A 27308-nucleotide genomic window follows, 5' to 3' on the forward strand; every position below is an offset into this window, starting at 1 on the left:
AAAATAAAACACTAATGTATTTTGATTAGATAAGTATTCAACCCCCTGAGTCAATACATGTTAGAATCACCTTTGGAAGTGATAACAGCTGTGAGACTTTCTGGGTAAGTCTCTAAGAGCTTTGCACACCTGGATTGTACAATATCTTCCCATTATTCTTTACAAATTCTTCAAGCTCTGTCAAGTTTGTTGTTGATCATTGCTAGACAACCATTTTCAAGTCTTGCCATAGATTTTCAAGCCGATTTAAGTCAAAACTGTAAACAGGCCACACAGAAACATTCAATGTCGTCTTGGTAAGTAACTCCAGTGTATATTTGGCCTTGTGTTTTAGGTTATTGTCTTGCTGAAAGGTGGATTTGTCTCCCAGTGTCTGTAGGAAAGCAGACTGAGCCAAGTTTTCCTCTAGGAGTTTGCCTGTGCTTAGCTCTATTCCTTTTATTTTTATCCTATAAAACTCCATAGTCCTTGCCGATGACAAGCATACCCATAACATGATACAGCCACCACCATGCTTGAAAATACGAAGAGTGGTACTCAGTGATGTATTGTGATATGCCACAAACATAATGCTTTGTATTCAGGACAAAAAGTTCATTTCTTTGCCACATTTTTTGCAGTATTACTTTAGTGCCTTATTGCAAACAGGATGCATGTTTTGGAATATTCTTATTCTGTACAGGCTTCCTTCTTTTCACTCTGTCAATTAGGTTAGTATTGTGGAGTAACTACAATGTTGTTGATCCATCCTCAGTTTTCTCCTATCACAGCCATTAAACTCTGTAACTGTTTTAAAGTCACCATTGGTGTCACGCCCTGGTTCTGGGGACAATGTTATGTTGAGCCAGGGTGTGTATTCTATGTTTGATTTTCTATGTTGGGCTGAGTGACTCCCAATCAGAGGCAACGAGTGACAGCTGGTTGTCTCTGATTGGGAGCCATATTTAACTATCGGTCTTTTCACTTTGTGTTGTGGTTTCTTGTTCCGTGTTGGTTTGTTTTTGTAACCAAGGACGTCACGTTTCGTTGTTTTGATCGTGTGATCTTGATAAAATAAATATGTTTGCTTTCAACGCTGCGCCTTGGTCCTCTCCCTCCTTAGACGATCGTGACAGAAGAAACCACCATAACAGGACCAAGCAGCATGAAGAAGAGAGAGGATGGACTTGGGAGCAGTTGAGTAGGAGTCTCGACTGGGCCAAGCCAAGAGAAGAGGAGAGAGGTTGGACTTTGGAGCAGTGGGGTGAGAGTCTGGCGAGAACGATGGAGGCCTGGCCCACGGGGAGGAGAGACCCCCAGAAAATTTTTAGGGGGGGGCTCACGACGTCGGACCAGCAGGAGGCCGCGATAGAGCGGCCCAGCGGGTTGCCAGAGGAGGCCGCCAGGTTACGGGGGCCACTGGTCGAAGAGGGGATGGAGGATGTAGAGGCACGGCGAGAGGTACTGGGGTGTGTTACCAGTCCGGTCCGGCCCGTTCCAGATCCCGAGGTAGAGCCAGTGGTGTGTGTCCCCAGTACGGTCCGGCCTGTTCCAGCTCCTCGCACCAAGTGTACGGTGCGCGTCGCCAGCCCAGCCCGGCCTGTCCCTGCTCCACGCACCAAGCCTACGGTGTGCGTCATCAGTCCGGCACGGCCCGTGCCTGCTCTCCGCACCAAGTCTGTGGTGCGTTTCGTCAGCCCTGTCCGGCCCGTTCCTGCTCTCCGCACCAAGCCTACGATGTGCGTCGCCAGCCCAGCCCGGCCAGTCCCTGCTCCACGCACCAAGCCTACGGGGTGTGTCGCCAGCCCAGTCCGGCCCATCCAAGCTCCCCGCACCAAGCCAGTGGTGTGCGTCATCAGTCCGGCACGGCCCGTGCCTGCTCTCCGCACCAAGTCTGTGGTGCGTTTCGTCAGCCCTGTCCGGCCCGTTCCTGCTCTCCGCACCAAGTCTGTGGTGCGCGTCGCCAGCCCAGTCCGGTCCATTCCTGCTCCACGCACCAAGCCAGGGGTGCGTATCGTCAGTCCGGCTCCGGCCAGCGGGGCCAGACCGGACCAGGGGTACTTTGGGGGGTTGGAGAGGGAGTGGGGATCAGGCCCGGAGCCGGATCCGCCGCCAAGGCGGAGTGCCCACCCGGTCCCTCCCCTGTGGGATTTAGTTGGCGCGGTCGGAGTCCGCGCCTTTAGGGGGGGGTACTGTCACGCCCTGGTTCTGGGGACAATGTTATGTTGAGCCAGGGTGTGTATTCTATGTTTGATTTTCTATGTTGGGCTGAGTGACTCCCAATCAGAGGCAACGAGTGACAGCTGGTTGTCTCTGATTGGGAGCCATATTTAACTATCGGTCTTTTCACTTTGTGTTGTGGTTTCTTGTTCCGTGTTGGTTTGTTTTTGTAACCAAGGACGTCACGTTTCGTTGTTTTGATCGTGTGATCTTGATAAAATAAATATGTTTGCTTTCAACGCTGCGCCTTGGTCCTCTCCCTCCTTAGACGATCGTGACAATTGGCCTCATGGTGAAATCCCTGAGCGGTTTCCTTCCTCTCTGGCAACTGAGTTAGGAAGGACGGCGTATCTTTGTAGTGACTGGGTGTACTGATACACCATCCAAAGTGTAATAAAAAATTATGCACGCATGACTGTAAGTCGCTTTGGATAAAAGCGGCTGCTAAATGGCATATTATTATTATTATTATTATTATTATTATTATAACTTCACCATGCTCAAAGGGACATTCAATGGCTGCTTTTTTGAAAATGTATTTTTATCTACTAATGGTGCCCTTCTTTGCGAGGCATTAGAAAACCTCCCTGGTCTTTGTCGTTGATCTGTGCTTGAAATTCACTGTTCGACTGAGTGACCTTAGAGATAATTGTATGTGTGGGGTACAGAGATGGAGTAGTCATTCAAAAACCATGTTAAATACTATTATTGCACACAGAGTTAGTACATGCAACTTATTATCTGACTTGTTAAGCAACCTTTTTCTCCTGAAGTTATATAGGCTTGCCATAACAAAGGGGTTGAATACTTACTGACTGAAGACAGTTCAGCTTTACATTTTTAATTAATTTGTAAATATTTCTAAAAACATCATTCCACTTTGACATTATGGGCTAGATCAGTGACACAACATCTAAATGTAATCCATTTTAAATGCAGGCACAAAAAAATGTGGAAAAAGTCAAGGGGTGTGAATACTTTCTGAAGGCACTGTACGTACTACATAGAAGAATGCTCAAGGACTTAACCTGTGCATCAGGCCAAGATGGGAAAGAAAGAGGCATGAGAGAAATAAAGAGGAAGAAAAAGAAATAAAGAGAGAGAGAAAGTAAGAGGCATGTATACTGTAGCTGTCAGAAAAGATATTGGTGTTCATTAGACCAGTCCAAATAAACATCACTGACGTGATATGAATATCAATGAACTACCATGGTGTGGTTCCCTTGAGTAAATCTATATAAACTAGGGAACCATATGTATACAGTGTGTACTAACTAAATGCATGCTACAGTCTCCATGGATGTCTGTTCCTAACAATGTGTAATTAGTGGGCTATAAACAAAGTCACCCCCCTATCACTGAGCTCAACTCTGACTGTGGGCAGAGGGCCAAGGGCAGGGGCCATTCACACAGTGGACTCACTGGACTGCGCACTACACTGTTTTTGTTTCAGCAAGTCCAGTGTGGCTTTCACTGTGGTGTATTCTATCTAGTACATTGTTGTATTACACTAGTTGCATCCCAAATGACATCCTATTGCCTACTGAGTGCCCATAGGGCTCTGGTCAAAAGTAGTGCATTATATAGGGAATAGGATGGCATTTGGAACGGAAACACTGGCTCTCTGTGAGCACATAACATTCTGCAAAACATATGTTTCTTAGAGCTTGGTGAGAGCGTGGTTGGCCTATGGTTATTTTGCATACAACCTTCCCACAACTTTCTGGGAATGGTGCAGGAAGAAAAATTTAATAACTTGGCATTCTCAGCACATTTAAGGAACTTGACAAAAAAACATTATTTTCTTGGTATTTCATTACATTCGCAGAACGTTTCCAAAAAGTTCAAAAATGGTTACATTTAAATTACATTTTGGTAATGCTCTAGGAACGTTCTCCAACTGGTTTCACATTGTGAATGTTCTCAAATAGTTCAGAGAACGTTAAGAAACAACGTTCTTCTCTGTGAATTTCAGTACTTCACCATAACGTTTCCTACAGGTTTCCTCATGGTTCTATTTAAAGTCATGTTCTCACATTGTTTCCGAGAACGTTAAGAAAATGTTCCATAAAAACCACAAGAAAACTTCAGCAACGTTCAGAGAACATTCTAAGAATGTTATTTAAAAACATATACATTCCGTTCTCAGCATCAACAAAACTCTCTATCTTGTTAAGTGTGTTCAGGTTTGTTAGCCGAGCCCACTAATTGGCCACACCCGCTCTTAATAAGTGCTTGTTTCCTTTGAAATGGGGTCTGTTTGAATAGACTAAAATTAACAGCTTTGTATGAAGAAAAAAACATGGCATACTAGCTCCATCCTGGTGGCACAGTGGACTAGTTCCATTGATAGAGAACAGAAGATCATAGGTTTCGAATCTCACTGACGCCGTGCCACAATAAAAAAGAAATGTGTTTGCATGATTAATGCCCAAGCAAATGAATTTCCATGTGTCTTACCTGTGCTTGGAGTTTAAAACAGGTAAATCAAACTAAGCAAGCAGTGTTCTTTTAAGTCATACATGTTCTCAGAATGTTATTTAATTACCTTCAAATAACCTATCATTTCTGTTCTCAGAACGTTAATAAAACCTCCCAGGAAAACTTTCAGGGAACCATAGTAAAACCTTCTCAGAACCTCCCTGCAACCTAAAAATGTAAGTTCCCAGAACTTCAGTTTAAAAAACGTTATGTTTTACCGGTCAGGAAACTTATGGCTTCATTCACAGATCCAATGGGAAACCAAAAATGTACTTTCCCACAACTTCCAAGGAACCAAATGTGCTAGCTGGGCAGACACACAGGTTGAAAGAGTTCTATTTCTCAGGTGAAACTAGAGACATGGATTGTCTCTCTTCGTTTCGTGTTGAAATTAATGTGTGCAGTGCAGCGAGACAGGGTTCAATACCTTCTCAGAGGAGAGAGAGAAAGGTTGGTTTACAGAACAAATCAGAACATGAAAACACACGTCGGATACACAACACACACTGAAGCAGATCGGATTGAAATGAAAGAGAAAGAAAAAGAAAGAGGCATGCATACTGTAGCTGTTGATAGCAGTCTGTGCTGTCAGAAAGATAATGGTGTTCATTAAACCACTCCAAATAAACATCATTGACGTGATATGAATATCAATGAACTACCCTGGTGTGGTTCCCTTGAGTAAATGTATATAAACTAGGGCACTGTGTATATACACTGTGCATATGAACTAACTAAATGCATGCTACAGTCTCCATGGATGCGTCCCAAATGGCACTCTATTCCCTATATAGTTCACTACTTTTGACCAGAGCCCCATGGGCCGTGGTCAAACGTAGAATGCTATAAAGGGAATAGGATGTCATTTGGGACGCACACTGGATGATGAATAATAGAGACTGGCCTCATTGAGGGGGGAGTGGACTCGTTATCACAGTGAGAAAGAGGTAGGGAGAGGAGGAGATATGAGAGGAGTGGTGAAAGGAGAGTTATTCACCTAAAATGAGCCATACTGCAAGAGGAGGAAGGTGTGAGAGACGATACAGTGGGGAAAAAAAGTATTTAGTCAGCCACCAATTGTGCAAGTTCTCCCACTTAAAAAGATGAGAGAGGCCTGTAATTTTCATCATAGGTACACGTCAACTATGACGGACAAATTGAGAATTTTTTTTCCAGAAAATCACATTGTAGGATTTTTTATGAATTTATTTGCAAATTATGGTGGAAAATAAGTATTTGGTCACCTACAAACAAGCAAGATTTCTGGCTCTCACAGACCTGTAACTTCTTCTTTAAGAGGCTCCTCTGTCCTCCACTCGTTACCTGTATTAATGGCACCTGTTTGAACTTGTTATCAGTATAAAAGACACCTGTCCACAACCTCAAACAGTCACACTCCAAACTCCACTATGGCCAAGACCAAAGAGCTGTCAAAGGACACCAGAAACAAAATTGTAGACCTGCACCAGGCTGGGAAGACTGAATCTGCAATAGGTACGCAGCTTGGTTTGAAGAAATCAACTGTGGGAGCAATTATTAGGAAATGGAAGACATACAAGACCACTGACAATCTCCCTCGATCTGGGGCTCCACGCAAGATCTCACCCCGTGGGGTCAAAATGATCACAAGAACGGTGAGCAAAAATCCCAGAACCACACGGGGGGACCTAGTGAATGACCTGCAGAGAGCTGGGACCAAAGTAACAAAGCCTACCATCAGTAACACACTACGCCGCCAGGGACTCAAATCCTGCAGTGCCAGACGTGTCCCCCTGCTTAAGCCAGTACATGTCCAGGCCCATCTGAACTTTGCTAGAGTGCATTTGGATGATCCAGAAGAGGATTGTGAGAATGTCATATGGTCAGATGAAACCAAAATATAACTTTTTGGTAAAAACTCAACTCGTCGTGTTTGGAGGACAAAGAATGCTGAGTTGCATCCAAAGAACACCATACCTACTGTGAAGCATGGGGGTGGAAACATCATGCTTTGGGGCTGTTTTTCTGCAAAGGGACCAGGACGACTGATCCGTGTAAAGGAAAGAATGAATGGGACCATGTATCGTGAGATTTTGAGTGAAAACCTCCTTCCATCAGCAAGGGCATTGAAGATGAAACGTGGCTGGGTCTTTCAGCATGACAATGATCCCAAACACACCGCCCGGGCAACGAAGGAGTGGCTTCGTAAGAAGCATTTCAAGGTCCTGGAGTGGCCTAGCCAGTCTCCAGATCTCAACCCCATAGAAAATCTTTGGAGGGAGTTGAAAGTCTGTGTTGCCCAGCGACAGCCCCAAAACATCACTGCTCTAGAGGAGATCTGCATGGAGGAATGGGGCAAAATACCAGCAACAGTGTGTGAAAACCTTGTGAAGACTTACAGAAAACGTTTGAACTGTGTCATTGCCAACAAAGGGTATATAACAAAGTATTGAGAAACTTTTGTTGTTGACCAAATACTTATTTTCCACCATAATTTGCAAATAAATTCATTAAAAATCCTACAATGTGATTTTCTGGATTTTTTTTTCTCATTTTGTCTGTCATAGTTGACGTGTACCTATGATGAAAATTACAGGCCTCTCTCACCTTTTTAAGTGGGAGAACTTGCACAATTGGTGGCTGACTAAATAATTTTTTTCCCCACTGTATGTGATTATGAATCTCACTGACTTGACAGAGAAAGCTGATACGCACAATCCCACACACCCTACCATACACGCAAACAAACACACACACACTAATGTGTTACAAAGCATTGCTTTTTTAGGCCATTTAATCCTTGCTAACATTTTCCAAGATCATGCCTAGTAAGTATTCATGAAGTTTGCGAGGTAAGTGAGGCTTGAGTCAACAGCGCTCCAGTGTCCCTGGTGGATTGGTTATGCATTGTTTGGCTTATCAGAGGTCAGATCTTGATTTGGCTCCCAGACTTGGTTCAGTGCTGCTGTTGGAATTAGAGCTGACTCGAACGGACCTCGTCTAGTTTGTTCTCCAGTGATTGTACATTCTCCAATAGAACAGAGGGTAGAGGCGGTTTCTTCACTCGCTAGTTTCATCAGGGTGCCCCCACGTTGGCCTCTATATCGTCGTCTTTTCCTCTTCCAAGTGTCGAGTAGAATTCTTCATCCAAATCGAGGTTAGTGATCGCTGTTCTAAGTCCAGAAGCTCTTTTCAGTCATAGGAAACGATAGCGGAAACATTATGTACAAAAAAAGTTAAGATCAGTGCAGGAAAACACACAAAATAGCATAATTGGTCAGGAGCCCGTAAAACGGCCGCTATACTGTACATGCCAGTGCCATTCTGTATAGGCCCTGGTCAAAAGTAGTACACTAAATAGGGAATAGGGTGCCATTTGGGACCCACACCTAGCCTGCAGCTCATCCTTCTCCAAAATGGCTAATGTAAGGGATACTAACTGTACTCCTGAGCACGTTTCCAGACGAGAAATATTTGAGGGAAAATTCCACTTATGAAATGTAATTCCCCTTAATTCCCAGACAACTGCTGAAAATCTCCTCTTTCTTCACGTTGCTCGTTTGAAATATGGACTCCTTTTTTCAAACCAGGAGTCAACACAGAGCCAAATGAGTTATGAGATGTAAATTCATATTTTGCTGCAGCATCAGGGCAAGGAACTGTGTTCTTTAAAATGGGCTCAACTAAAACAATAACTGACTCATGTTCTACAGAGTAGATTGACACCATGACCTAGTAACCTCATACTGTTACTAAACTAGTGTGCCATAAAGCATTTATATAGGCTACAACTCCCACAGCCCAGACAAGTGACTGAAGAGTTGGTGCACCAACATATGATTCAAGATACAGCATTTCATTTACAATGTGTCGTCATGTTCAGTTTGCTATTTACAGTACAGTTAGTCATGTACTGTAGGGGGCCGAGCCCTGGCCATCTTACTGTTACCTGTTGGATGGCCTGTGTGTGTGTGTGTGTGTGCCAGAGGATTTGAGCGGAGTGGATCTAATTTGTAACAGTGCTAAAGTTATTTATTAACTGTAGAATGTGAGCGCAACAGAGCCAGTTACAACTGAAGTATCTGATCATCAATAGATAAGAGAAAAAGCAATTCATTTTTTAACACGGTAGCCAAAGCCTATCATCTAGGTAAGCCCATGTTTAATAGCTTACAACATGTTGTTGAAACGTTGAAGCCTCTTACTATAGCCTACTTACAAAACCAAATTGTACATAGTCACAAAAGTAGATAGGGTGTTTGTTAAATTATCTTTATTTTTATTTTTATGAATGGAGCAAAAAATATATCTGTGAACGCTGAGCGATTTTTTGCGGAGCGGGGGAAAGGATGTTGAGCGCCGGGAGCGGTGGGCAAAGACCGCTCCGTGAGCGATGAGTGGGATTTCCAACCGCTCAATTCCGCTCGCATACTCTGGTGTGTGCACATGTGTATATGCGCACGATGTTAGTTACCTGTTGGACGTCCTGTTGGAACACACAGAGCTGTAGCCTCTGGTGGAGGCGGACCTTCCGGTGCTGCCAGATGCTCTCCAGACGCCTCTGGTGGTGCAGGACCTCGTGGACCACATCCAGGATACAGTGGACTGCCTTGGAGTAGTTGGCTGTGGCCGTCAAAGACTCTGAGTTCCCCGGGCTCAGTGGTCTCTGGAGGACATCCAGCAGGGCCTTGCCATCCTGACTGACCTGGTGACAGAGAGGGACGCGATATTAGGAGGGTTAGCCTAACTCTAACCTAGCAGTTAGAGCGTTGGGCTTGTAACCCAAAGGTTGCTAGCTCAAATCCCTGAGCTGACAAGGTGAAAAACATCTGCCGATCTGCCCTTGAGCAAAGCACTTAACCCTAATTGCTCTGGTCGCCGTCAATAATGTCTGATCCCTGGCAGTGACCCCACTCTCTGAGGGTGTCTCAGGGGGAGTTGGGATAAAAAATACATTTAAATTTCACACCTCACACATGCTTGAAACAGGACAAATATAAGCACACCCTACTTGACCTTTGATATCTGTAGGGTTGCAACTTTCCCAAAATTCCCAGGTTCTCCATAAATCACATTTGGAGGAGTCCCGGATTTCCTCCTTATTCCCTCCCGATTTCAGGAATCATCCTACCTAGATTTTTTTGAAAACCTGGGAACTTTGAGAATGTCCCGGAATTTTGCAACTCTATATTGGCATTAGATACAGTGTCACAATTAATCTTGAAGTCTGTCATGTCAGTCAAATCTTAGTTTCATTATGTGGAAAGAAAAGTCTGAGGAAAAGAAGGATTTTGAAAGTCAGTTCCTTGCTAATCATCTCTGTTCTGTTCTAGTTGCACATGTACCTTACTAAATCAAGCTGGTCAAAGCTGTAATTTCATTTCCAGTGCAAATTGCTAAATTACATGCACTTCTTGGTGCATTAGGATGGGTATTTTTCTTCTTTATCTGTTGCACAATATGTAAGAGAACAGCAAACACTTAATTTTTTCAGTTTAAACCAGAGACGTTTATAGCAACCTTTTCAGAGATGACACTAAAATAAAACAAGCAAGGAGGACAGAAGTCAGTGGAAAGCAGAGGCATCTTGTGAAATGCTACAGTACCACAAACCTATTATCATACAGGATCTTCTGTGGGAAGTAAATCTGACATGGAAGGACAGTGGTCCTCATAATGTATAACATACCATGTGTCACTCATGGTGCAATTCAGATGGATTCAATGTGGCGGGTAAAGGTCATATTTGATATAAAACTGTAGTACAGGTAAAAATGGTAATGAAAGAGTTTTGTGTCTGGAAAGATCTGATTTAAGGATTTTTTTTAATTTAAGGGCAATATTTCAAAGGTATGTACAGTGTATATCCATGTTTAGATTGCTTATGATAATGTTTAGATAACTTATGACAGTCTTTGAACAACCATCGTATTCTTGAAAATATACAGTGGGGAAAAAAAGTATTTAGTCAGCCACCAATTGTGCAAGTTCTCCCACTTAAAAAGATGAGAGAGGCCTGTAATTTTCATCATAAGTACACGTCAACTATGACAGACAAATTGAGAAAAGAAAATCCAGAAAATCACATTGTAGGATTTTTAATTAATTTATTTGCAAATTATGGTGGAAAATAAGTATTTGGTCACCTACAAACAAGCAAGATTTCTGGCTCTCACAGACCTGTAACTTCTTCTTTAAGAGGCTCCTCTGTTCTCCACTCGTTACCTGTATTAATGGCACCTGTTTGAACTTGTTATCAGTATAAAAGACACCTGTCCACAACCTCAAACAGTCACACTCCAAACTCCACTATGGCCAAGACCAAAGAGCTGTCAAAGGACACCAGAAACAAAATTGTAGACCTGCACCAGGCTGGGAAGACTGAATCTGCAATAGGTAAGCAGCTTGGTTTGAATAAATCAACTGTGGGAGCAATTATTAGGAAATGGAAGACATACAAGACCACTGACAATCTCCCTCGATCTGGGGCTCCACGCAAGATCTCACCCCGTGGGGTCAAAATGATCACAAGAACGGTGAGCAAAAATCCCAGAACCACACGGGGGGACCTAGTGAATGACCTGCAGAGAGCTGGGACCAAAGTAACAAAGCCTACCATCAGTAACACACTATGCCGCCAGGGACTCAAATCCTGCAGTGCCAGACGTGTCCCCCTGCTTAAGCCAGGACCGTCTGAAGTTTGCTAGAGTGCATTTGGATGATCCAGAAGAGGATTGGGAGAATGTCATATGGTCAGATGAAACCAAAATATAACTTTTTGGTAAAAACTCAACTCGTCGTGTTTGGAGGACAACGAATGCTGAGTTGCATCCAAAGAACACCATACCTACTGTGAAGCATGGGGGTGGAAACATCATGCTTTGGGGCTGTTTTTCTGCAAAGGGACCAGGACGACTGATCCGTGTAAAGGAAAGAATGAATGGGGCCATGTATCGTGAGATTTTGAGTGAAAACCTCCTTCCATCAGCAAGGGCATTGAAGATGAAACGTGGCTGGGTCTTTCAGCATGACAATGATCCCAAACACACCGCCCGGGCAACGAAGGAGTGGCTTCGTAAGAAGCATTTCAAGGTCCTGGAGTGACCTAGCCAGTCTCCAGATCTCAACCCCATAGAAAATCTTTGGAGGGAGTTGAAAGTCCGTGTTGCCCAGCGACAGCCCCAAAACATCACTGCTCTAGAGGAGATCTGCATGGAGGAATGGGCCAAAATACCAGCAACAGTGTGTGAAAACCTTGTGAAGACTTACAGAAAACGTTTGACCTGTGTCATTGCCAACAAAGGGTATATAACAAAGTATTGAGAAACTTTTGTTATTGACCAAATATGTATTTTCCACCATAATTTGCAAATAAATTAATTTAAAATCCTACAATGTGATTTTCTGGATATTTTTTTCTCATTTTGTCTGTCATAGTTGACGTGTACCTATGATGAAAATTACAGGCCTCTCTCATCTTTTTAAGTGGGAGAACTTGCACAATTGGTGGCTGACTAAATACTTTTTTCCCCCACTGTATATGGCATATAAAAGGGGGATTACAATTGTGGTCATTCCCCTTAAAAGCTATGTGGTGGGATCTTAAACTAGCACAGAATGCCACTATAAACCTGAGTTTAGTTAGTGCTCTAACTGGGTGAGTGTCAGGGTTGGGGACAATACCATATCAATTCCAGTAAATTCAGAAAGTAAACCAAATTCCAATTCCAAATTTTCCAATTCCTAATTGAAAAGCATTGAAAATAATTGGAATTTTAGTGTCCTTCCTGAATTGACTGGAATTTAAATGGAATTCACCCCAACCCTGGTTTTTGTTGTGAGGGTGTCTCACCTCGGTATAGGCCTGGGTCACCTGTTCGTAGAGGGTCTGGTGGTGGTGGATGGCCAGCTCCAGGTCCTGCATATCCGAGGGCAGCCCCCCCTCACTGCACATCTTACACCAGGCCTCCACCCCAGCCAGGAACTGTATGAACACAGGCCAGGAGACACATTCACACAACATAACAGATACAGATAGAGCAATCAACAGAGCCCTGGGAGTAATTCCATAGACAGAGGCCGGCAGGGAGGGAGGAAGGGAGGCAGACCCTCTTTACGAGAGGCTGAGGTAACCCCGGACCCCGCCTGCCTGCCTGGCTCTCTGTAAAGCAGCATAGTCTACAGCCGACAGGCACACCTGTAGCCCCAAACACTCTGCATCATAGCAGCTGCTGCCAAGGAAACGCAGGTCTATCTTAACTACCTCTACACAGCAACAGGCAACAGCCAGAGAAATACAGGACAACACTGACATTCCAATCTCTCTCAGACGGCCTGTGGGCTTGAAGGATGGTCATAGCGTTCATGCAATGCTTGAATTGTCATGCAAATCTCCCTTTGACATCAGTACATGCTTTACACAAAGGTCTGAGTTATGTGCTCAGACTTAAAGTTAGGTAGGATTCAGGGCTATGTGACTGAGTGACAACAGTATGAGGGTTGCAGCCCGTAGGCCTACTGTCTATTGCCAACCTGTTCCGACTTCTGGTGGAAGACGGCCGACATGGCCAGGATGGTGCTGCGTTCATCCAGGGCGGCGGCAAAGCTCTTCCACTCCTGGTCCAGCTGGGCCGAGATCTGTTTGATCTGCTGCGAGGCGTAGTGGCCCGCCTCCGACAGGCGTGACGCCACCGACATGATCCGGTTGATGTTCACATAGGCATTCTGCACCGAGGGAGTGACACACATAGAGAAGACATAATATATTATGGGAAAAGATTCAGAGTCTATATTAGGGGTATTCAACTCTTACCCTACGAGGTCCGGAGCTGGTTTTCTATTCTACCTGATAATTAATTGCACCCACCTGGTGTCCCAGGTCTAATCAGTCCCTGAAAAAAAGAAGTGGAACTGGCTTCGAGGTCCAGAGTGGAGTTTGAGGGGTCTATATAATTTAATTCAGGACATATTTCATTAAATTCAGGACATTTTTAATTTATTTCAGGATCTATTTGCTCCTTATTCAAACATAGAGATGACTGAATCCAAGTGGACAAGCAAACTAAGAAATCTAGGTCTCTGTGGCGTGTCTAGCTATAGCTAGCAATGTAATATTGCTTATTAGCCAAACATTCAATGCTACAAAAGATACTGTATGACCCGAGAGCCAGTCCGGCATGAAATGATGGTGTAGAGCTTAGCGACAACAAGCGTGACAGAATTCTGAAGCTTTGACTGAATCGCTCTCTCTCTCTGGCAGGCCACCCCTGATGTCTTTGACACTCCCACACAAACACACACACACACGCATACACAGACAGATATTCACATCCTATGTGCTGCCATCTGGCTCTGTAGTCCCCAAAACCCACCCATCCATCCCTCCACTACGGGAGTTTTATCATCTCTGGCCGCTTTAGGCACAACCATTTATCAGCTTCACATGATGCAGCCACCGTGGGCTTTATTTACCGCTAACCTGATTAGAACTACTAATGAAGCCATCAAAACGAACAGCTCGTTGGTTTAAAGCAGGGCTTAATGAACTACGTTCAGACAAGGTAGCTGCATGCTGAACATGCTGAGCCAAGACTCACGTCAAAACATAATAACAGCATGATTTAGGAGTCTGTATGAGCACAGAGAGGGGGAGAGAGAGAGAGAGTGGGGGGGAGCAAGAGAGAGCAAGAGAGAGAGAGCGAGAGAGAGAGAGAGAGAGAGAGAGAGAGAGAGAGAGAGAGAGAGAGAGAGAGAGAGAGAGAGAGAGAGAGAGAGAGAGAGAGAGAGAGAGAGAGAGAGAGAGAGAGAGAAAGAGAGGGGGGAGCAAGAGAGAGAGTGTGGGGGGGGGGAGAGAGACAGTGAGAGAGAGTGAGAGAGTGAGAGAGCGAGAGAGAGTGGTTCTTCAATGAGAGCCAAGCTGCCTCTGTAAGTGTGGAGGTTTTTTATTGTAAAGAAAATACAATAAAAAGATCACACATTGAGAATCAAGGCAGAAAATGGCAATAGTAGGCTAGGATGGGACTAAAAACAAACAAAAGATAAGTATTGTAAAAATATACTGTGTCCGTAAAATGTATTTAGTATGTATAAGCTGGAAGTAGAAGCGTTGTTGTCCATTAGTTTACTCCATGTAGGGGAAGTGTGGTAGGATTAGGGGAAAATAATAAAGGAAAATATATTAAAATATATATATTTTATATATATTTACTAAAAACGATATATAGGGGATTGGAAATGATGCAGACAATTACACTGATGGAAGCCATAATCTATCTATAATATTAAAGCTGATCTACCCCCCTAAATTAAAAATAAATAAATAATTGTAGGCTAGGTGCTAAAAGGACATTCCATGCCATTAAAATGTGCATGTGCGTGTGGTGTGTCTCTTGGCTAGTGTTTGGTACATACAGTGCCGTGAAAACTGATTTGCCCCCTTTCTGATTTTCTCTATTTTTGCATATTTTTTTATACTGAATATGATCAGAATTTCAACCAGAACCTAATATTAGATAAAGGAAACCTGAGTTTACAAATAACACAAAAATATATACTTATTTGATTTATTGAATTAACAAAGTTATGCAACACCCAATTCCCCTGTGTGAAAAAATAACGAAATAACTGGTTGTGCCACCTTCAGCTGCAATGACTCCAACCAAACGCTTCCTGTTATTAGTTCACTCAGGTTCCCTTTATCTCATATTAGGTTTTGGTTGAAGATCTGATAACATTCAGTATAAAAAATATTGAAAAGTAGAGAAAATTAGAAGGGGGGCAAATACTTTTTCACAGCACTGTGGCTCGATTTATCCAAATAGTATCAGACATGTCTTCATTCTGTCAGAGGAAAACTGCAGTGGAGGTAATTCCCTATTCTAAGGTGTATCTCAAAAGGCACCCTATTCCCTATTTAGTGCACTACTTAAGACCAAGGCCATATAGAAAACAGGGTGCCATTTGGGAAACATCCTAACAGTAATTTTAGAACCAGAGGAAATCAAATCAACATTGAAGAAGTAGCCTGCTATTTCAGTTGAGCAATAATAATCTGAGTGTGTGTGTTCATATGCAAAACTGACTTCTGCTCTCCATAGCCAGTGGCCTCCACAACATCAATGGTAGCTGTACGAGCATGTTTCTTTTACAACCCTATTTGAAATACTAATACAGTAATTGAAAGGCCTTTTGACCCGCTCCTCGAACTTCAGCCAGTCTGTCTTTCAATAATTCCGCTCTTACTCATACAAAGTGAAATTACTGAGCCATGACTCAAGGAGTATTGATGTCATCTATATTATTACATCCCCCAACCCCATACACCACAGAAAGTCCTCACAAACCACAAACAGTCCTTACACAACACATAGTCCTCACACACCACATAGTCCTCTCACACCATATAGTCCCCACACACCATATAGTCCCCACACACCACATAGTCCCCACACACCACATAGTCCTCACACACCACATAGTCCTCTCACACCATATAGTCCCCACACACCATATAGTCCTCACACACCACATAGTCTTCACACACTTTAGTCCTCACACACTTTAGTCCTCACACCCACCCCATATAGTCCCCACACCCCACATAGTCCCCACAACCCATATAGTCCCCACACCCCATATAGTCCTCACACACCACATAGTCCTCACAAACCACATAGTCCCCACATACCATAGAATTCATGGCAAAGTGATTGTGCTGCGTCTGGAGGTCCACGGCGTGCTGGTAGCTGACTCCGATCTCTGTGTGGCTCTGCAGGAACACTTCCTTATTGTGACTGATCCAGTCAAACATCTATGGTGGGAACAAACACAGATACATACGGTTAGGTAAGGTTGCTGGTTGGGTTACTGGTCATGTGTGGCTCAGTTGGTAGAGCATGGCGCTTTTGGGTTCGATTCACGCTGGGCCCACCCATATAAAAATGAATGCACGGCTTGCGCGCATATAAATAGCATATATATGGCATATTATATTATACATAATCAACCAATAATCATAATGATTATTAGACATTCTCATTGATAGTTTAGCCGTTGTAACTCATCACGGTACAGCGGATAGACAATATTTAATTTTTTTGTGTATTGGACAGGATAGAGAGAGAGGAAAGATACAGCAAATAGCAGATGGCTGTATTTGAACCCATGCTTCAGCTGTATATGTGATCCAGAGGCAGCGGCTTAGACCATTGGACCACCCTAGGCCACGGCAGATAAACATTCTGTGCATTACATGATACTGTAGTCCTCTCTCTGGCGTTAATTATACACTATTGATTGGATTTAATGAAATTCAAGTAATTGGGCGGCTTGCCATCGCTCTTTAAAATCCTGTACAGTATGCTCAACTATATGATCAAATATTAAATAACGGTGGCGTGACAAGTGTGATTATAGGGTCACATTAGGACAGCCCTCTAGGCCAGCAGCTTTAAACCCCTGCTCTGAAGAGCCTGCGACATTAGAATAAATCTATTTCATCAGGTTTGATCGAGCTGTTAATTAAATATTGGCGCTAGTGTGAACTCTCAGCGCTGCCTTCCAATGGAAGTCCTTATAAAAGGAATGAGTTGTCTAATGTGTTTGTACTGATGTAACAGATTACAGTGCAGGTGTTTCTATAGACAATTTGCTCTGATTTAGATGTTTTTTTTGATGAATAATGCTATGATAATTATTATCCTATTAAACCACGATCAATTGCAGTAAAAACTTACAATGGTGACTGTAAAATGACTTTGCTTTCAATAAGCAATAACTTTAGCAAATAGAATGGGAAAAGCAGAAAAATGACTAGGAAAAAGTGGTCCTTCATATCTTTTGGTTTGGATGCATATTCCTTACCCTCAAAGTAGGGTTTGATGAAATCAACTTTATTGTCAAAAGACCATATGATTGAAACGATACTTATAAATTCCCTAACTTGTCATGCTTATTAAATCACATCTTGACAGCTTAATCTAATAACTTACAAATCAAACGGAGAGAAGCTGGCTAAAGAATTAATTAGCTCAATGACGGTTTGCTTTTCTAGGGGGGACAAATTCTGTCTCAGTGTAGTTGCTGATAAATGACTCCGTATCATGTTCACTTGAAGATGATGAACAGTTTGCACTACAAGTTTGCATTTCCTGCAGTGCAGGAAAATTCTCAGCAACAAAAAGAGTGTTCAAAAGATTGATCTGTACATCATTATCCTAAATGAACAACAACTTCTTCCTGATCATAAACCTAAAATGTACTCAGTAAAAATGCCATATTCCTTGAAAGAAACATATTGATTTCATCACAGATGATTGATTTTAACCTATAACTCTCCTGACTAAAATCCATGTGAGATTTCTTCCCTCATATGGCTTTGATCATTACCGGTGCATGATGGGGGAGGAAGACGGTGGCATGGAGGCCAGGCGAGAGGAGCAGTAATTGTTCATTTTGACTGGGTCCCAAATGGCAACCTAAACCTAATAGGTTTTATCAACAGTAGCGGTGTGTGGATAAAATCCCAGGGGAAGTCAAGCCAGGGGAAAAAAAGCCATATTACAACCTATGTGATGTGATATTCCGTTGTTTGCTCTATAACCTGTTAATTCAATAATATGCCTTGACACCTAAGGCCGAGACAATAAGAAGACACAGTGGCAGAATAAATTCAACCACACCTTTGGTTCATCACAAAACCGGAGCGCAACATCTGTCTGGTGAAGTCCACAAAACATATTGCATGTAACAAACAGTTAAATTACCTACAGCATGGTCAAGCAAGTTAATGTTTCCATTTTCGGATTACTAAACAACTATTGATTTAGAACCACTGAGAGTTACCGCAAGTCACAAAGAAAACAGGCGCTGCCTCCACTAATCCAGCACCATTTCAACGTCAGCATTTCAACATTATCTAATCACCTATGCTTAGTCTAATACAGTGACAACTAAAAGATAACAACAACTATTTAGTCCAATAAACGTAAGCTAAATATGATGTGGCTGTCCATGGTACTGATTTCTGTGTGTATGCGTGTGTGCTTACTTGCAAGTAGAAAAAAACATGTTGACTCACCCTACTTGCCATCCTCCTCTTTCATGTTGCCTAAATGGCCTATGACTCTGTCATACTGTACACGCTTTTAGTTTTTGTTGTGGTAGGCTACCTGGCTAACTTCCTTTAATGGGCAATGATGCGCCAGGCCAGCTAGTTAACATTAGCCTACTACATCTAGCTACATGTTGAACTTCCATCCTTTCAGGCCACCATCACAATACGGTGCAGAGCATTCAATTTGGCAGCTGGGGAACAAGGAGACCCCCAGCTCCGCTAAAACAATTGACAACTACGTGCCATTTTCAAGGAATTGTTAAACAGTGGGGAACCATCAGAGAAGGCCTAAGGATTTATAAAATGTGTACATTTTTTTATTATATTTCATTTTAATTTTCTATTTCATCTTCACAATAATTATAATCATTGTCTGATTTCATCTCTTCAGTTTGTGTTGGAAAGAGAAGGATTAATATTGAATAGAAAAAATTACCCAATCAGGTATGATTTCATGGGGCCTACTGGAGTAAATGGGCTGCTTATTCTTTAACATTATGTGATGCTGTGTGTGACTGCTGTTGCCTGTCAATCAGCCGTGTCTATGTGTTTGACCAAAACTGGCTCTCCTTCAGCGCCATGGAGTGCACAGGTATTACGGTCGCTGTCCTTTCAGCACCATGAGCCTGTCACCTTTGATGTGACACTGTTGTTGTCGCTATTAGTGATAGTGTGATAGTGGTGTTGGCTACCATACATTGTGTAAACAGTGCATCATTTGATGCTGTGTGTCATGTTGTATCCATGCCAGTTCTGTCTCTGTGTGTGCAGCAGCCCGAAGCGCGGCCAGGCCTGTTTGATTCCTTCATAATGTCATCAAAAAGTATTGCTCCTCCTTCACTAGAATTAGAATGGTCTGACTACTGACTACAGAAGATATAATGTTGGGCGCATTAAGTGTTGTGTTCTGTTATTTTCTTATTTGATACAATATATTGGAAGATTTTTGGTCCCTCAGAAGGCCTAGGTCCTATAGTCACGGTTCACCACTGTTGTTGAATAAATGTTATAACTATTCAATTTTAATATCATCACCTCATGAAGAATATAGTCAGAACTACACATTTCCAATTATTCCACATTTAGCTATATCATCAAATCAAATCAAATTTTATTGATCACATACAAATTATTAGCAGATGTTTTTGCGGGTGTAGCGAAATGCTTGTGTTCCTAGCTCCAACAGTGCAGTAGTATCTAACAATTCACAACAATACACACAAATCTAAAAGTAAAAGAATGGAATTAAGAAATATATAAATATTAGATCGAGCAATGTCGGAGTAAACCTTAATTGATCATGTATTTTCAGATACGTAGGGTAGACTATCCATTTGGCAGGTAGCTAGCTAAGCAAACAACATGTGTCGTTTAGCTTTCTTCATCAGAGATTAGGCTTTTGGTCCTGGTAAAGTAGTCAGTAGGACTGCTGTCATCACCCCTATAGATGGCAAGCAAATATACCATCTGGTTTATCCCCTGAAAGTTAGCTTGTTAACTAGCCATATTGACGTAATCTGTTATTAGCTAGCTAGCCAATGTCTAGTGGTCCATCAATCAATGTAGCCTATCATGTCTGTCAGCAGCAATCATGATTAAACACTCTTAAAAACAATGTTGAAAAAGAGAGAATGTTAGCTAACTTCACTAGGTAGGCCTATGTTGGTTGTTAAAAAGTACATTAGGTCTACTTATCATTATGTTTAGCACACTGTATAAAGTTTATACCGGTAGCTTGACAGGCAAAGCCCACAAAGGATGGGTAATTGACCTAAACCACTCATATTTGTCAGGTAGAGTTCACTTTTATTTTATATCACTCAAATATCCAATTAATGGTGGCCAATATTGAGCGATATCGTAAGGCTACCCTCACATATCTGAAATTACATGATCAATTGATGTTTACTGATAATGAAAAGCATGCAGTTAATTGCTGTATAATTCTTATGATAGAGCTAAATGTGCACAATTGTTTTGCATGGAATAATGGGAGAAAAAAATAATATTCTGACTATGCTTTTCAAGAGGTGATGATATTACAACCAAAGTTAACATTTATTTAACAATCCCTTGAAAACTGCAAACTGTTGTCAATGGATTTAACATACAGTACCAGTCAAAAATTTGGACACAACTACTAATTCCAGGGTTTTTCTTTATTTTTACTATTTTCTACATTGTACAAACTATGAAATAACACATATGTAATCATGTAGTAACCAACAAAGTGCTAAACAAATCAAAATATATTTTATATTTGAGATTCTTCAAAGTAGCCACCCTTTGCCTTGATGACAGCTTTGCACACTCTTGGCATTCTCTCATCCAGCTTCATGAGGTAGTCACCTGGAATGCATTTCAATTAACAGCTGTGCCTTGTTAAAAGTTAAATTGTAGAATGTCTTTCCTTCTTAAAGTGTTTGAGCCAATCAGTTGTGTTGTTACAAGGTAGGGGTGGTATACAGAAGTAGCCCTATTTGGACCAAGTCCATATTATGGCAAGAACAGATCAAATAAGCAAAGAGAAACGGCAGTCCATCATTACTTTAAGCCATGAAGGTCAGTCAGTCCGTAAAATTTCAAGGACTTTGAATGTCTCTTCAAGTGCAGTCGCAAAAACCATCAAGCGCTATGATGAAACTGGCTCTCATGAGGACCGCCACAGGAATGGAAGACCCAGAGTTACCTCTGCTGCAGAGGATAAGTTCATTAGAGTTAATTGCATCTCAGAAATTGCAGCCCAAATAAATGCTTCACAGAGTTCAAGTAACAGACACATATCAACATCAACTGTTCAGATGAGACTGTGTGAATCAGGCCTTCATGGTCGAATTGCTGCAAAGAAACCACAACTAAAGGACACCAATAATAAGAAGAGACTTGCTTGGGCCAAGAAACACAAGCAATGGACATTAGACTGGTGGAAATCTGTCCTTTGGTCGGATGAGTCCAAATTGGAGATTTTGGGTTCCAACCGCCGTGTCTTTGTGAGACGCAGAGTAGGTGAATGGATGATCTCCGCATGTGTGGTTCCCACCATGAAGCATGGAGGAGGAGGTGTGATGGTGTGGGGGTGCTTTGCTGGTGACACTGTCAGTGATTTATTTAGACTTCAAGGCACACTTAACCAGCATGGCTTCCACAGCATTCTGCACCGAAAGGCCATCCCATCTTGTTTGGGCTTAGTAGGACTATCATTTGTTTTCAACAGGACAATGACGCAACACACCTCTAGGCTGTGTAAGGGCTATTTGACCAAGAAGGAGAGTGATGGAGTGCTGCATCAGATGACCTGGCCTCCACAATCACCCAACCTCAACCCAATTGAGATGGTTTGGGATGAGTTGGACCGCAAAATGAAGGAATAGTAGCCAACAAGTGCTCAGCATATGTAGGATCTCCTTCAAGACTGTTGGAAAAGCATTCCAGGTGAAGCTGGTTGAGAGAATGCCAAGAGTGTGCAAAGTTGTCATCAAGGCAAAGGGTGGCTACTTTGAAGAATCTAAAATCAAAAATATATTTTGATTTGTTAAACCCTTTTTTGGTTACTACATGATTCCATATGTGTTATTTCATAGTTTTGATGTCTTCACTATTATTCTACAATGTAAAACATTGTAACAATAAAGAAAAAGCCTTGAATGAGTAGGTGTGTCCAAACCTTTGACTGGTACTGTATATTTAACACTCCCTTGAAAACAGCACTCAGTTGTCAATGGTTTTAGCAGAGTTTGGGTCTCCTTGCCCCCAAGCAGGCAAATCAAACGCTCTGCACCTTATTGTGATGTTTTATTGATGACAACCTATAGGTCCTGGTCAAAAGAAGTGCACTATGTAGGGAATATGTAGATAATAGGACAAATAAATGTGCGTCTATCCTCCCCTCTGTCTGTTATTGTTTCCTTTGATCCTGATCCACACAGACAGGAAGTGCCTTTACTGGGGTTGCACACCGAGAATTTCATTTCAACAGCGTTGTTCAAAAATACCCTTATTAATGCTTGAGCTTCAAGGGTGCCCTGTTACAATGTGCTCAGTCTTTACAATTACTGTTCAAATGGCTGGAGTACAGGTGTGCAACCACAAACGCTACTATGACTGTCCAAGTGCTCGTCGGTGTCACGATCGTCGGAGGAAGTGGACCAATGCGCAGCGTGGAATGTGAACATACTTTATTTTTTTAATGATCCACAAGAACAAAACAACAAACGATACGAAACTACACGGGGATCAGGAACGGGCCGGACCGGACTGGCAACACACCCCAGTACCTCTCGCCGTGCCTCTACATCCTCCTTCCCCCTGGTGACCAGTGACTCCCGTAACCTGGCGGCCTCCTGCTGCCCCGTCGTCCACGGCGTGAGCCCCCCCCTAAAAATGTTCTGGCCGTCTCTCCTCCCCGTGGGCCAGGCCTTCATGGCTCTCGCCAGACTCTTGCTCCACTGCTCCAAAGTCCAGCCTCTCTCCTCCTCCCGCAGCTTGACCCAGTCGAGGTTGGTATCCTTCAGAGTCACCTCTGGCGTTGGCTCCTGGACACGCTGCTTGGTCCAGTTATGGTGGGATCTTCTGTCACGATCGTCGGAGGAAGTGGACCAATGCGCAGCGTGGAATGTGAACATACTTTATTTTTTAAATGATCCACACGAACAAAACAACAAACGATACGAAACGTGAAGTCCTTGGTTACAACACAAACCATACGGAACAAGATCCCACACATGACAATGCCCAAACGGCTGCCTAAGTATGGTTCCCAATCAGAGACAACAAGCAACAGCTGATTCACGTTGCCTCTGATTGAGAACCACCCCGGCCAACATAGAAACACAAGCACTAGAATATCACCCTAGCACACAAAACACAAAGAAACAACACACCCTGGCTCAACATAACAGAGTCCCAGAGCCAGGGCGTGACAGTACCCCCCCCCCCAAAAGGCGCGGACTGCGACCGCGCCAAACATAAACCGAACAGGGGAGGGCTGGGTGGGAATTCCTCCTCGGAGGCGGTTCCGGCTCCGGGCATGACCCCCACTCCCTCTCTAACCCCCCAAAGCGCCCCTGGTCCGGTCTGGCCCTGCTGGCCGGAGCTGGACTGAACACTGGTTGAGCGGATTGTTCTAGCTCCTGAGTGGAGCAGCTGACCGGTGCCGGACAAGGCACCGGTGGAACAGGCACGGGCTGTGCCGGACTGACGACGCGCACCACAGTCTTGGTGCGGGGAGCAGGGACGGGCCGGACCGGGCTGACGACGCGCACCATTGGCTTGGTGCGGGTAGCAGGGACGGGCCGAACCGGGCTGACGAAGCGCACCACTGGTTTGGTGCGGGGAGCAGGAACAGGCCGGACCGGGCTGACGACGCGCACCATTGGCTTGGTGCGGGGAGCAGGGACGGGCCGAACCGGGCTGACGAAGCGCACCACTGGTTTGGTGCGGGGAGCAGGGACGGGCCGAACCGGGCTGACGAAGCGCACCACTGGCTTGGTGCGGGGAGCAGGAACAGGCCGGACCGGGCTGACGACGCGCACCATTGGCTTGGTGCAGGGAGCAGGGACGGGCCGAACCGGGCTGACGAAGCGCACCACTGGTTTGGTGCGAGGGCCAGGAACAGGCCGGACCGGGCTGGCGACGCGCACCACAGGCTTGGTGCGAGGGACAGGAACAAGCCGGACCGTACTGGGGACACACACCACTGGTCCTACACGGGGATCAGGAACGGGCCGGACCGGACTGGCAACACACCCCAGTACCTCTCGCCGTGCCTCTACATCCTCCTTCCCCCTGGTGACCAGTGACTCCCGTAACCTGGCGGCCTCCTGCTGCCCCGTCGTCCACGGCGTGAGCCCCCCCCTAAAAATGTTCTGGCCGTCTCTCCTCCCCGTGGGCCAGGCCTTCATGGCTCTCGCCAGACTCTTGCTCCACTGCTCCAAAGTCCAGCCTCTCTCCTCCTCCCGCAGCTTGACCCAGTCGAGGTTGGTATCCTTCAGAGTCACCTCTGGCGTTGGCTCCTGGACACGCTGCTTGGTCCAGTTATGGTGGGATCTTCTGTCACGATCGTCGGAGGAAGTGGACCAATGCGCAGCGTGGAATGTGAACATACTTTATTTTTTAAATGATCCACACGAACAAAACAACAAACGATACGAAACGTGAAGTCCTTGGTTACAACACAAACCATACGGAACAAGATCCCACACATGACAATGCCCAAACGGCTGCCTAAGTATGGTTCCCAATCAGAGACAACAAGCAACAGCTGATTCACGTTGCCTCTGATTGAGAACCACCCCGGCCAACATAGAAACACAAGCACTAGAATATCACCCTAGCACACAAAACACAAAGAAACAACACACCCTGGCTCAACATAACAGAGTCCCAGAGCCAGGGCGTGACAGTACCCCCCCCCCCAAAAGGCGCGGACTGCGACCGCGCCAAACATAAACCGAACAGGGGAGGGCTGGGTGGGAATTCCTCCTCGGAGGCGGTTCCGGCTCCGGGCATGACCCCCACTCCCTCTCTAACCCCCCAAAGCGCCCCTGGTCCGGTCTGGCCCTGCTGGCCGGAGCTGGACTGAACACTGGTTGAGCGGATTGTTCTAGCTCCTGAGTGGAGCAGCTGACCGGTGCCGGACAAGGCACCGGTGGAACAGGCACGGGCTGTGCCGGACTGACGACGCGCACCACAGTCTTGGTGCGGGGAGCAGGGACGGGCCGGACCGGGCTGACGACGCGCACCATTGGCTTGGTGCGGGTAGCAGGGACGGGCCGAACCGGGCTGACGAAGCGCACCACTGGTTTGGTGCGGGGAGCAGGAACAGGCCGGACCGGGCTGACGACGCGCACCATTGGCTTGGTGCGGGGAGCAGGGACGGGCCGAACCGGGCTGACGAAGCGCACCACTGGTTTGGTGCGGGGAGCAGGGACGGGCCGAACCGGGCTGACGAAGCGCACCACTGGCTTGGTGCGGGGAGCAGGAACAGGCCGGACCGGGCTGACGACGCGCACCATTGGCTTGGTGCAGGGAGCAGGGACGGGCCGAACCGGGCTGACGAAGCGCACCACTGGTTTGGTGCGAGGGCCAGGAACAGGCCGGACCGGGCTGGCGACGCGCACCACAGGCTTGGTGCGAGGGACAGGAACAAGCCGGACCGTACTGGGGACACACACCACTGGTCCTACACGGGGATCAGGAACGGGCCGGACCGGACTGGCAACACACCCCAGTACCTCTCGCCGTGCCTCTACATCCTCCTTCCCCCTGGTGACCAGTGACTCCCGTAACCTGGCGGCCTCCTGCTGCCCCGTCGTCCACGGCGTGAGCCCCCCCCTAAAAATGTTCTGGCCGTCTCTCCTCCCCGTGGGCCAGGCCTTCATGGCTCTCGCCAGACTCTTGCTCCACTGCTCCAAAGTCCAGCCTCTCTCCTCCTCCCGCAGCTTGACCCAGTCGAGGTTGGTATCCTTCAGAGTCACCTCTGGCGTTGGCTCCTGGACACGCTGCTTGGTCCAGTTATGGTGGGATCTTCTGTCACGATCGTCGGAGGAAGTGGACCAATGCGCAGCGTGGAATGTGAACATACTTTATTTTTTAAATGATCCACACGAACAAAACAACAAACGATACGAAACGTGAAGTCCTTGGTTACAAAACAAACCATACGGAACAAGATCCCACACATGACAATGCCCAAACGGCTGCCTAAGTATGGTTCCCAATCAGAGACAACAAGCAACAGCTGATTCACGTTGCCTCTGATTGAGAACCACCCCGGCCAACATAGAATCACAAGCACTAGAATATCACCCTAGCACACAAAACACAAAGAAACAACACACCCTGGCTCAACATAACAGAGTCCCAGAGCCAGGGCGTGACAGTCGGATTAGAATTAAAATAGTCTTATGGAATCTGAGTTTACAATATGACCAGTAGGTGAACTGCTGTAGCTATCCTGCTCGACTATGTGTTGTGTAACACATTGTTAGTACAGCGTTAGTAACCAATCCCAGACCAATTGGAGAGGACACATGGAGGGACAGACACAGTACGTGTGCCAGGCCTTGATTGGCATTGTCCCCAGGGAAATTAATAATTATCTGTGCCTGGCCTAATCAGAGGCACCATGGGGCTCCACTGTCATTAGAAAAGGGACTGACTGCACTTATCCAAATGAAGGCCTTTGTCTAGAGTCCACCAGGCATTGGCCTACTAATTCATCATTGTAGGGTATATTGGGGGGAGTGTGGGCTTATGGTTAGGAGAATGCAGTTTTTCTTCCATCCTCTCTGTATACACTAGCTGTGTGGCCATTTTACTTTAGTTTATTTGTTTTAGTTCATTTGTTGCATTGAGAAATGGCAAATTACTTGGCAATGTAAAATATTGTTTTGAGTATGTGATCATCATTGTCATCTAAATACATTCACCTTTTTCTTACAGGCTCACCTGTGTCTCTGACCTTCCCAGAGCTGTATAGGTCCTAACATGAGGTCATTTTGTTGTTGTTGTTGTTGTTGTTGTGTTATTCCTAATG

The 27308-nt window shown here is 44.7% G+C and overlaps 1 protein-coding gene across 4 annotated transcripts in view; it reads right to left on the minus strand.

The window, feature by feature from the left end:
• The window catches only part of LOC311130047 (kalirin-like), a gene marked incomplete at both ends in the record, with an annotated part of 358304 nt that overhangs the window by 187243 nt on the left and 143753 nt on the right, over positions 1-27308 (minus strand). For all 4 annotated transcript variants that reach the window (XM_084162671.1, XM_084162670.1, XM_084162669.1 and 1 more), the window contains 4 exons: positions 9134-9364; positions 12512-12643; positions 13192-13383; positions 16346-16468. In XM_084162671.1, coding sequence (XP_084018797.1) covers positions 9134-9364; positions 12512-12643; positions 13192-13383; positions 16346-16468 — 678 coding nt within the window. The remainder of the gene's footprint in view (positions 1-9133; positions 9365-12511; positions 12644-13191; positions 13384-16345; positions 16469-27308) is intronic.

This window comes from Coregonus lavaretus (genome assembly GCF_964263955.1).
Source record: "Coregonus lavaretus genome assembly, chromosome: 5".
In the NCBI taxonomy this organism is placed as follows: Eukaryota; Metazoa; Chordata; class Actinopteri; order Salmoniformes; family Salmonidae; genus Coregonus; species Coregonus lavaretus.